At 52.9% G+C, this 12,142-nt stretch overlaps 2 protein-coding genes across 2 annotated transcripts in view; one reads left to right on the top strand and one right to left on the bottom strand.

Moving 5' to 3' along the window:
- The window catches only part of AAMP (angio-associated, migratory cell protein), a 4,157-nt gene extending 1,834 nt beyond the window's left edge, over positions 1-2,323 (top strand). The window contains exons 6-10 of the mRNA XM_010292818.1: positions 123-238; positions 634-737; positions 1,235-1,325; positions 1,636-1,790; positions 2,051-2,323. Coding sequence (XP_010291120.1) covers positions 123-238; positions 634-737; positions 1,235-1,325; positions 1,636-1,790; positions 2,051-2,126 — 542 coding nt within the window. The 3' untranslated portion in view covers positions 2,127-2,323. The remainder of the gene's footprint in view (positions 1-122; positions 239-633; positions 738-1,234; positions 1,326-1,635; positions 1,791-2,050) is intronic.
- Positions 2,324-2,692: 369 nt separating this feature from the next.
- Positions 2,693-12,142, bottom strand: part of ARPC2 (actin related protein 2/3 complex, subunit 2, 34kDa) — a gene marked incomplete at its 5' end in the record, with an annotated part of 10,452 nt that continues 1,002 nt past the window's right edge. The window contains 8 exons of the mRNA XM_010292819.1: positions 2,693-3,135; positions 4,088-4,188; positions 4,667-4,767; positions 6,172-6,298; positions 8,602-8,695; positions 9,126-9,312; positions 9,887-9,932; positions 11,960-12,072. Coding sequence (XP_010291121.1) covers positions 3,111-3,135; positions 4,088-4,188; positions 4,667-4,767; positions 6,172-6,298; positions 8,602-8,695; positions 9,126-9,312; positions 9,887-9,932; positions 11,960-12,072 — 794 coding nt within the window. The remainder of the gene's footprint in view (positions 3,136-4,087; positions 4,189-4,666; positions 4,768-6,171; positions 6,299-8,601; positions 8,696-9,125; positions 9,313-9,886; positions 9,933-11,959; positions 12,073-12,142) is intronic.

Genomic DNA, 12,142 nt, shown 5'->3' on the forward strand with positions numbered 1-12,142 from the left:
TTGCCACCGGGGTGCTGGCAGAGCCGGGCGAGGTGGAGGCTGCAGGAGGGTGGATTTCAAGGCCCACCAGGTCTCTGCAGGGAGGACACATGGAGCTCATGCCTCTCCTGCTCGTCCTCCAGGCCAGGATGGTCACCAGGACCCCTTGACGTGTGTGGCCAGCAACCAGGATGGCAGTTTGATCATGACGGGCTCTGTGGACTGTCACGCCAAGCTGGTCAATTCTGCCACAGGCAAGGTGGGTCCGTGTGGGCGGGGGCAGAGCCAGGAGCGCTGGGGGACCGGCCTCCCAAGCCCCGGTGCTGGGCCAGGCCGGTGTCTCCGGGTGGTTCAGGGCTCTGCCGGCCCTGAGCAGCCTGTGGTGGCCACCGGCAGCCAGAAGGAGGCGCCCTACTGCTTCCAGCTACTGGCGGGTTCTGTAGCGGGGTGGTCCTGCTGGGGTCGTAGAAGGAAGGTCCCCTCTCCTTGTTTGCTCAGAAGAGCTGAGGGTTGGGGTCGGGCCTTGCTGTCCAGGGGGTGTAGGCTCGATCCCAGGTAAGGAAGGGGACCTTGGTGCGACTGGGGGGCCCCCTTCCCTACCCCTGGGGTCCCCTTTCCCTCCCCCTGGGGACTAGTCAGCCTCCCTCTGCCCAGGTGGTGTGCGTGTTCAAGATGGAGAGCATGGCCCCCAAGGCCCCCGCTGGCGAGGGCGAGGAGGCAGAGTCCAACTCGGTGGAGTCGCTGGGCTTCTGTAACGTGTGAGTGTGGGGACAGCCCCTCTTCTGTGCTAGATCTTACAGGGGTTGTTACAAACAGATCCATTTCCACCCCTTGCGCTCATTCTGCTGCGTTTCTGTCGCTGCCATCCTCCCCAGCTGCCTGTGGAGATCCCAGGTCACCTGAGTGTAACACAGAGGACAAGGGACACCAGCTACTCAGTCCTCCCCCAAACCTGTTGGGTTTCTGGGCTAGCCTGATGGACCACTGTTTGGCCAGGATACCCTCTAGACACAGCTGCTGGGGATCTTTCTACCAGATATTTTCTCTCTCATGAACCTTGGGCTGGTTGCTGGCTCTCGCTGCCCTGTTGGGGTTTCCTGATCCGGGTGTTTCATGGCTCCATCCATTGGCTTGTCCCTCGTCTTCTTGATATGCTGTAGACCTCAGCGTAGGGTTTGCCTTCAACCTTGATCCTTCGTGTGCTTTCATCCCTGCTTCCTCCAGGCCCATGTAATGCCTGTTCCCATCTCTGCAGGATGCCATTGGCTGCTGTGGGCTACCTGGACGGCACGCTGGCTATCTATGACCTCTCCACACAGAGCTTGAGGCATAAGTGCCAACACGAGGTACTGCCCTTGTCCCTCTCCCTAGGCCTGGGGTGGAGAGTGTCTGGGGGCCCATCCGAGACCTCCTTTGGAACTGAGGGGCTTTCCTGGGGTCAGTTCCCAATTTGTGCTTCTCCCTCTGCCCCTTGGGCTTCCCCAAAGGCAGCTGCAGTCCCTGCACAGAGGATATGCCCCATAGCTTGGCCCGGGGGGGTGGCTCTTCTATCTGTGGGGATGGCAGACAACACTGGGGGAGGTGAGGGCACATGAGGGGACCTGAGAGTTGCTGGGTGTCCCCCAGTGCTCACCCTATGGACTCCCCCTGCCCCAGTCGGGGATTGTGCAGTTGCTGTGGGAGGAGACCTCGGCCGTGGTATATACCTGCAGCCTTGATGGGGCCGTGCGGCTCTGGGACGCCCGCTCGGGGAAGATGATCAGCGAGTACCGAGGACACTCAGCTGAAATCCTTGACTTTGCCGTCAACAAGTGAGCATGGAACCCCTAGACACCTTCCCTGATGGGTGGGGGACCAGGGATGCCATGGGTCTCCACCTCAGGAACTCAAATCATGAGCTGTGTCTCTTTTGCGTGCCCCTGGGCTCTGGTCCCAAGAAGGGGGACAGACCCAGTCCATGCTGAGACTTGAGGGTCTCAGGGGGGAGTGGGGCAGATCAGAGCTGGGCTTGGGTGTGGGTAAGGGATGCCCAAAGCCCCCAGCCCCACCTCTGAGCCCTGTCTCCCCACAGGGACGCTTCCATTGTGGTGACAACCTCCGGCGACCACCAAGCCAAAGTGTTCTGTGTCCAGCGCCCTGATCGCTAGGAACTGAGGGATGGTGTCCTGGCTCTGGCAGGGGGCTTAGTGTACAGAGGGATGAGGGAGATGGGTCGCACCACTCTGTTCCAGTGCGTGCTTTGTAATTATCTAGCCTGCCCTGCTTTGTCCACACCATCTGGGGGCCAAGCCTGGGGTTTTGTATGAAAATGTCTTTTAATTATATAAATTATTTCACTTAACTAGATGCCATCCACTCTGCTTGTTGTGGGGGGAAGAGGATCTGGGGAGCTGTGCTTCCCTCCCTCCTCAAGGATCTCTCCAGCATCCAACCATGGCCTGAGGATCAATGGCAGATGGTTTTATGCTGGTCTGGAGAAAGGTGCAGACTGCTAGCTGAGGGTAGGAGAACCCTGCTCTGTGCAGCCCCAGAGTTCCCTAACCCAACAGGCTACTCCTAGATCTGAGTACAGCACCCCTACTTCAGCCCCCAAGACAGAGATTAGCAGAAGTATTTGCTCTGGGATACAGTAATTATCCCCCTTGCGCCTGTGACTCCAAACACCCCTTCCAGGGCAAGGCTACACATTGACAAGCCAAAGCCCCACAACCCCTTAAGATAGAAAGATCTCCTTTATTAATGAACCCCAACAGTATTTCTTCAGATACAGGAGTTTTGAACTCAAATACTCAGAAGAAAACAAGTTAATATTGCATTATTCTCATAAGAAATACTGCAACTTATTTCTGGTAACATATTGCAAAGCGAAACAGCTTGAAAAGAAAAACAAAAATTAAAAAAGAAAAGAAATTAAGTCAATCAAACTGGAATTAAGGTTTTGTTTCTTGGAACGATCGAGTCCTCGCAAGCACAGCTCGTTTCTGCAGATTACTCCCCAAACTGTCGTACAAACAGACCCCGATTGCTTGAATTCCTTATGAGCCCACAGAGGTGCAACATTAAAAGCTACGATTATCAGGTAGCAAGTGCCCCAACCTTCGTTCTCCACGGCAGCCTCAGTGACCCTGGTGTTAACGGGTTGTGAACGTCTTCCCCCTGAAAGGATGCAGAGAGAGGTCAGCATGGCCCTGGCACTGTTCTGAGGTGCCCCATAGTGGCTATGGGGCTTTTTAGGATACACGCTTGCACCGAGCTCTCAAAGCCAGGCAGGCACCGCTGGTTCAGAGCTCGCAGGTGTTTGTGGCTGCAGAACCAGGTCACAGGGCTGTGGGGAGGGGTTGGCTTTCACAGAGGCGACAACCCCGCTTCCTCGCAGCAGAACGCAAAGGGGACATGCCAGGACGCACAGAAAAAGGACACCAAGGGGCTCTGGGTCCAAGGGAAACACGATCATACAGCTGCTCTCCTCCACCCACTTCGCTCTGGACTGCTTTATTCACAAGAGGGAGCCAGCCAATGCAGCAGCCCAGGAGTGGTCCTGGCCCCAGCCACTTGCTGGTCAAGGGCAGCCAGGGGTTCAGAGGAGCTGCAGGAACCTGCTCCAGCACCTGCAAACGCCCAGGAAGGACCTGGCTTTTCTCCCCCATGAGCTGGAGCTGCCCCCAGAGCTGATGAGCCAGCTTTAATACAACAGGGCAAAAGCCCCACCAATGCCACCATGGGCTCAGGGGGGGACAATAGAGATGCCAGCACTCGCAGAGCTGTATACGAGCCTTCTTTTGGAAAGGACTTGCCGGCACAGGGTTTGTCACAGACCCAGCTCACACAAAGGAAACGTGAGGCAGTGAGTGAGCGTGGCCAAGGGAGCACAGGGGTCCTGAGAGGCCAACACACCCTAATCCAGTCTTTTGCTTCAAGGCACCCAGGCAAGGACCTCACTACAAAACACCCCCTTTCTCTCTCAGCTGGGGTCCCCCACATCAGGCCCCGGTCTGGTCATCCCCACAGCATCCCAGTCCTCCCCGGACGGGGGTAGGCCAAGCTAAGAAGCAACGAGCTCGTGGCTGGCAGAGAAGCCCAGAGAGCCAAGCCCCGCTTTGCTACTCACGTGATTGTTTTCATTTCTTTCTTCTCTGCGTCTGGACGGGAACGGTTCAGAACCTTGCGGAAATCCGATGTTTTCGCCCTCATACGCGTGTGAATATAGGCCTGCGTTTCATTAGGACAAAATGGGGACATGCGAGGATCCTGTCATACCTGACATTTCAGGACACGAGGTAGGAGCTATCTTTCTGCTCCTTGTTGAGAAGGCACCTAGCTCTGCACAGCCAGGGTACTATGAGGGGAGTTCAGGAGGGAACAGTGAAAATTGCTGCCTGAGCCCTGGTCAAAGCCAGGTCTCTGAACAATTACCCTCATTTCTGTTCCCAAAAAGAAAGGAAACCAAATCCAAAAGGGAAAAATTTGCTGCTAGGATGGGAAGCAAACAGGCACTGTCTGAGCCAAAAAGCAGGTAGAAAGTGATGATGCATCACTTGCCACCCCTGCATGACTGGGGAGGGCAATGCTGGATCCTAGTGAGTTCTCAGCGGGGCACCCCTGCCCCATGCTCCTTCCCTGCAGCACCCAGATTAGACGGGCCAAAACTGCCGTGTAATCCCCTAGTCCCATCTCGTCCCCTGGGTACCTTCGAGCACTTGATGTGATAGTGCAGGTAGTCCCGGAATGTGTGGATCAGGTTTATGGTGTTGTCTCTGGCAGCAGCATTGGTGTGACGGGGGAACAGCACTGAAAGAAGAGGGTGACACAAACTGTTAGTGCCTCCTGAGGCTACCAAAGGGCTTCAGGTTCCTCCAGTGCTGGAGGCTTCAGGGTGTGCTGCTTCAAATGCCTACTTTGCTCTCTACAAAGAGCCCTTTACTGTGACATATACCAAGATTCAGCAGCACTTGTGATTTTAAACACAGGGCTTAGCAGCACTTTTCCTCATCTCCTGCAGCAGCCTGGACACAGCTGTGCACTCTGGAGGATGCAAGCAAGGCCAAGTGCCCAGAGATGACGGCATTGTAGGAAACTGCATGACGCTACTTCAGTGCTTGGGAGAAGCAAGCGGAGGAGAGAGCTGGGAGGCAGACAAGGGCGGCCAGGCTGCTTAACCGATTTCAAGATCCAGTCTGCCCTTGGATCTTGAAATCAGTTGTGGATCCCTGTGTGGCAGCTCGCCAGCACTGTGACAGAGCCAGACTTGGTTACTGCAGGGGTCTATGGCTTGCTCTTTCCACAGGCTGGTGCTGTGCTAAGCATCCCAGATCCATGGGCTGAAAGCCCTTTTTGTCTGGGCGATGATCTCACCTGGGACTGTCAGATCAGATAACAGGGAAACTACATCTCAACAAGAATGAAGTCTTGCTCACCGTTCCAGACCTGCCATTAGACAGCCCTCCCATAGCTGACGAGCTGCCCTAACCTCAAGGCACCATTCCCAGCACGGGAGGAGGGCAGTGCTACCTTCACCTTCCCCTGCAGTTGTCTGTGCTCCACCTCTGAGCTGCAGGAACTAATGGCACATCCAACCATGACCCCTAATTTCCCTGGAAGAGACCTTTCCCTTTGAACAGGGCAGGGTTTGGACTCCTCAGCTCAGCCCTCAGCATTGCTGCCCAGGAGGAAGCAATGACTCTGCTGGCCAGCACCTCTGCAGGCAGGGGAAAGTGGGTCATCAGAGATGGAAGTGTTTGGCCCAGAGAAAAGAGGCAGAGCTGAAGAAGCAGAACTTACTACCCTGCTCCTGCTCTCTGATTGCCTCTGCTGATCAAGCACTGCATGGGTGCCTCCAGCTGGACAAGCTACAAATACCTCACATGCAACCTCCCACAAGAAACCTCCAGTTTCTACAATATCACAGCAAAGCCACCTTTCCTGTGCTCCCAAATGCTGAACTTATTTTGTAGGCAGACACCAAATGGCTCACTGCCCACTTTTACGTCTTCTTGCCCACAGCAGAGCTGAGGTGACCTGATACAGCAAAGGGACACACCGAAGTGGGCTGACAATGCAGCGTGCAACTCCAGAGTTCCTTCAGCCCCCAATGACCCACTCGAACACTCAGGGAGGGTGAATTCCCTTTTTGTTTTTCATGCAGGAACCTCTCTCCTCCCCAAGTGTCCCCAGGCCTCAGAGCTGCCTGCTTACCAAAGGTGATGTAGCCAATATTGTCACCAACGGCTGCGTCTGTGTCTTTCAGCTCCAAGGGTGGCTCCCTGTGGCTGAAGAGCACCTGTGGGGCTGTGTGACTGGCCCGGCGACCCTCCTTGAACTCCTGAACAAGACAAAGCAAAGGGGAGTCCCATTGTGACACTCCAGCAACACACTGGGAAAGCAAATGGGGTTTCCCCACTCCCACAAGGCAACCGAGCAGGAGGTTTTCCAGCTTCCCCTGAATGGGCCAAGTCCATCAGGCCAAACCTTTGGAAAACAATCCTTTTTCCCAGCAGAACCAGACCTAAATGCATGGCTGTCCCGGGTTTACACGTGGCCCAAGCGCAGCCCCTCAGCCTGTGTGGCTTTTGGTGTCACACTTCCTGCCACGGGCGTTTTGTGGAAGGGACACCTCTGAGCAAGCACAGGAGACAGCACAGGTCCTGCCAGAAAATCAACACCATCAATGCTTCCAGCAAAAGTGGGCAGTGCCCATCACCCCAGAGGAAAGGAAATTCTCAGAAAGGCTGCGAGGTCTCCATTGCAGCTAGTGTAAAGGCTCTGCTGTTTGAGAAAGTATCTCCCACCAGAAGTCTTTGCCTAAGCATTAAGAGGATCTGTGGGGTTTGAAGCTTGTGTGAAGCCTGCTTCTCCTAACACTTCTCTACATCTTGAAAAAATACCTCCAGGCAGGGAGATCCCTTCCACCAGTGAAACTCTCTGACAGCAGCATGACTCCCACCTCACATGAAATGAGCTGGCTCTGCATTTCAGGAGTTACAGGATTGTTCCTACATGGGGCTGGCGAAGTCCAGACACCATTCCCCTGCTTCAAGGCAGGACAGTCTCTCCTCTGCCTCACTGACCCTCAGCCCCATCTACACATCATCAGCACCCTCAGCCTCTCCTCCCTTCTTAGCACAGCTCACCCTGGGAAGGCAAGGAGCATCTGTGGCCCCTTTTAGAGAACCAAGTAGTTCACTGGGGTTTCCTTAATGAAATGCTTAGCTTGCACTTCCGCCTGCTTATGCCAGAGGGTGAAATGGTTCCAATGGCTTCACTGGTTAGTTAATGGTCAGATTTTCTCCATGAGAGCCCAGATGAGCAGCCACCGTGCTGGCTCATTATGCAAGAGCAATAGCTGGAGGGAAGGAGCCAGTGTGACTCAGAGTGGAAATTCTTGTGGCTGGGAAGGAGCAGGGTTTGCTGTTGTAAAAACCAAGAATTTGGGACATGGAGACTCTGGGGCAGCCACTGCCTTGAAGCCCTGCCACCTCCCCAGGAGCCTCACAAACCCTGTTTTGTTCACCTCGCACCTCCCTCTCTGTTCTATAAAGCTGAACTGCAGGCTTTGGGATATGCTGGTGGGGAAAAGCTCGAAGCTAGAGCAGATGCCCTGCCCATAGCTAAAGCACACACAGAGCAGAGCTGCGGGATAACACTCCCATCACAACAGACCCTGTTGAATGACCCCCATCACAAGTAAACTGGTAAACAGCAAACTGGGCCAGTGACCTGCTGTCTTCGAGCTTGTCAGCAGCATGGCCTGGCACCCTTGAATGAACAGACTAAAGCTCCTCTAGCCCTGGGACACCCCGGGGCTGCGCAAGAGGCTATCCAGGTGCTTCAGCAGACACAATGTGAGCTAGGCAGGCCAGCGACATGAACAAACACACATACCAGCATGCACTGAGCCTTTCCCAGCTGTGAGCAAATGTCTCAATCTCCACAGGCTGCATGAAGTCGCTGACAGACATGCAAAGCGTTTATTACAGGCCTCTTTATGCTTCCCAGCTAAGTGGCAGTTGCAAAGGGCACCTGAGTGCAGAAGTACTTGGCATTATTGATTCAAGCACGCAAACTAAGCAAATTCATAGCTCTGAAAAGCTCAAATTTGACAGGCCATTGCAGCATGTGAGAGCAGCCACACTAAGCTGCTGAGTTGCTTTGCAGCATTTGAGCATTATCAGGAACAAACTCTTGAGGTGAAGACAACTCTCAGCGCTATCCCAGGCACAGCACAACGTCGCACTCTCTACAGCCTCCCCACCACACTCAGCTCCTCGGCTGGCTGGCGATCCCCACACCACAGCAAGCTGCACTACAGGGCCTCAGGGTGGATAGTGAAGTATTCACTGTGGTGTTTCCCATCTGTAGCACATAACATGTTTGATCATCCACGAGCAAGACCATTGATAATTAAGAGGCCAGTGTAAGAGTCTGGATTAGAAAATACACCACCTATGCCTATTAACATGGTTCTTCCATCCCCAGGCAGACTGGAGCCCTGCAAAGCATTTACGCACATTAAACTGCCTGTGAGCTCACTTCAGCCTAACATCTGCTTGTTCAGCAATGCTGTTTCAAGCAAGAAGGCATCTGGACCAAGGACCAGACCCTTTCCCCATAATTCAGTTTCCATACCTGCATAAACACCTTTCCGATCACCACGTCATCATCATCCTTAAATACCGTGCTGAACACAACCGTGACACGGTCCTTTTTTGCCTCGACATACCTGCAGGTGGGTGAGAAAGGAGAACCCAGCTGTGAACAGATGCTAAGAAGTAAAACTGGATGAGGAAGCAGCTGTGTGACAAGGTCAAGTAGATTCAACAGCCTTTCACAGGCCTGGCTGCTGAAAATTTCACCTCCCTCAAGACAGTATTTACAGGGAGCAAAACATTTCTGTTGGGAGCAGCCAGTTCCTCTCCTGCATGCAGCCACAAGTGCTGCCACTAACAGAGACTCTTGCATAACATCCCTGCAGCCCGAGGGATGAGCATTACCCTCAGTGGATACTTCTGACAGCCTAGGACAGGCCCTTACTACCCTGCCAAAGCACAGAGCAGTAGGATTTCCTGACTTTCCACCACAACCTTCAGCTGTGAGCAGGAGCAGAGAGTGTACTGACAGCTGCCCGACTCCTGTGCTGGCTGAACACTTACATTGTCTCATCGTCCCTGTAGTGGATGACGGCTCTTTTTTCTCCTTCTTTGCCCTCCTCCTGGAATTTGAAATACTTCTCAAAGACCGAAGCAAAGCAGTTGCGCTTCAACATGCCAGCTTGGTGCACAATAGCGTCCTTGTCTGCGGGAAGGTTCTCCAGGTCGTAGAGTAAAGAGACATTGTAACCTGGGGAGAGAGCCACTAACCTCAATAATCTACACGAGGCCTTAATGAAGCCAGAGACGTTTTCTGGAAAAAGACACCTACAGTCCCACCTTTGCCTTAAGCTCTCCCAAAAGCCCCAGAGGAGAGTGCCTCCCACTCCAAGCATTGCCAGAAGCCATGCCTGAACTCAGCACATGCCCATGGCAACACTCCTGGGGCTCCCTTCCGAGCTCCCAGACACACGTGCTAGCTGAGCGGCTCCCAGGTTTTTGCAGCGAGTAGGAAGAGATGCTGTCACAGGTAACCATGGTTTTCCTATGTCTCACAAAGCACCTCTTGAGAAGAACAAAGACCCCAACCGTGAGGAACAAAGGCTTCCCAGAGGAGGGCTGCATCAAGAATTACAGCTTGTGCTGTAAGCTACTTCAGCCCTGACATACCTGAGCCACCTTTTAAATTGCCATTCATTATACAGAGAGCCCCAGATATCAAGCTCTTGAAATGCAGCCTTCATTTGAGCATTTCTGAGGCGACTTAGATAATTTTGGAATCACATTCTCACACACATACAGAGTAAATGTTATTGCAGGGTTACCTGATTCAGGATTTACCAAGTAGTTTCCATAGACTTTCTTCAATACCTAGGAAAGAAATTAAACATTGAGAGCACAAGCGATCAGAGTTGTTTCCTCCTGCATAGCCCAGGCTATGTTCAGTCTCCATTTAGAAACATCAAATTACAGCATCTGCCTCCCCTAGTCTAAGTCAACTTGGACAAATATTAAGTCATCAGCTTAAAGTATTTTTGGCTGCTCATGCTCTAGGCAGAGCTCCCTGAACCCCACTGACAGGGAACACGCTGCAGGACAGGACTCAAAACTGCAACTTTTAAAAGTTCTTGTTAGTCTTGAACTTGCGTGAGGAAGAAAACCGCTTGCATATACACCTCATACCTTCAAAGGAGAACTGTCAGCAGAGCTTGACCCAACAGATCTGACAGCTACAACCCTTCTACCGATTCAAAGGAAGATGCAAAGCATGCCCTGTCCCTCTCCTTGAGGTAAGGCAAGCTCAGAGCAGGGGTCAGGCACAGCGTGGCCAGGCAATCGCCCGCTCTGTCTCAGCCTATTGCATGGGACAGATGGGGATGGAGAGGAGACTGTCAGGCAGCTTGGATGCCTCCCAGAAGCAGAGCCGCCTACAGCACAGCAAAAACCTTTCTTCAAACATAATCACTGCTGAATTTTACATCAATGGCAATTTTCTACGGAGCCGTAGCTGTGTGTCAATGAGGGGGCCGGGAACAGGAGGTATTTCACAGAGAAGAACACAACAACACTGTAGCAGAACTGGCCCTCCTGGGATGACACCCGCTACTACACAGAGAGGATGCATGGACTCTCTGCATGCCAAAACCTCCCCTCAGCAGAGAGCCTGCCTACAGTGGCCCAAGGAGATGCTCTGTCTTAGCAGGAACGCCACTTTGCACTCCTCACAGGGGGGTTTCACCAAAGATGGAGCAGAAACAAGCTCCATCATCTCCAGGGAAGCACAGAAAGCAACAATTTGCTAACTGGCAATTTAAAAATGTAATTTCTATTTAGTAAGCACTCCCAAGGCAGTCCTGCAGAGATCCCATTTTCCTCTAAATGCTTGGGAAGCTGCCCACCACCACCATGGTGGCTGCTAGTGCACAGTGGTGTCAGCCACTCGCCCACCACAGCGGTTCTCTTGGGATCACACACCATACTGATCGTCGCTAAACATGCTGGGAGGGCTCCACCATTTGGGCTGCCTGACTGTCGTGGTTGCCAGCAGCAGCACCTTCAGTAGCAGGCAATGCTGCTCCTAGAAAGCTCTGCATCCAGGAACCAGGAAAGCAGGACACTCAGTCATATTTATTCTGGCTTTGGTAGGTCTTGCAGCAATTGACTTTGGGTTCAAACCACCTGTTTCTCACCAGACTCACAATAAACTCATGGAGCGGTTTCCTTGTCTTCCTCCAAGGGCAGGCACCCAGAGGCAAAAGCCTGCTGAAGAGCCTTGGGTGAGCCCTATTTCCTACCATGCGGAGATTTGAAAACTGACATGGGAACTGAGTCACACTTCCTGCCTCGCCACCCAACCACAGCTCAGAGAGGCTCCTTCTTTCTACCATAAATGGCCCTCTGCAGCGCAGCCCCGGCCCATTCAACAGGAACTGAACCCACTGCTTCACACAGCAGCAGCAAAAAGGGAACTGGTCTGCAAATCAAAGTCTGCACAGACAGCAGGAGCCCATCACTCGCTCTCAAGCATGATTAGTCAGAAGAGCAGCACCATGGGACTCTGGATTTGTCTGGGTGCCCTCCTTCACTCCTGGGCTCAGCACATCAGTCAGGGAAACTATTTCTATATGGTCAGGCCTCAGACTCATTTGGACTTTCAAAATTAGTGGTGTCTTTCAGGCTGTAGGGTCATATAAGATGACTTCTTACTCACAAGAGAGTGTGAACACACTTTGGTCTTGTCTTCCAGCAAACTGAGGCTCCTGGTTGGCACAGGGCTGCTCCTTTGGCCAGCATGAGATGGGAGCACAGATGCTTCTCAAAGGGTTAGCAACATCGCAAGGACATTGCCCATGCTAAGACAGTATTTGTAGGCTCAAGGCCCAGAGATGCACACTCACCTCATCAGCACCGTGTTCCTGGAGTTCCTTGTAGAATTTCAGAGAAATACTGACCATCACTTTTGTCTTGTCTCCATTAGGGTTTGAAATATGGTAGAGGACTCCATCAAAGTCTACAAAGCAAGCAAGAGAAACATGAGGGAACAGGAACCAGTTCCTATTTCTGAGGAAGGTTTTCCCTAC

Source organism: Phaethon lepturus, unplaced genomic scaffold, assembly GCF_000687285.1.
Source record: "Phaethon lepturus isolate BGI_N335 unplaced genomic scaffold, ASM68728v1 scaffold43188, whole genome shotgun sequence".
NCBI lineage: Eukaryota > Metazoa > Chordata > Aves > Phaethontiformes > Phaethontidae > Phaethon > Phaethon lepturus.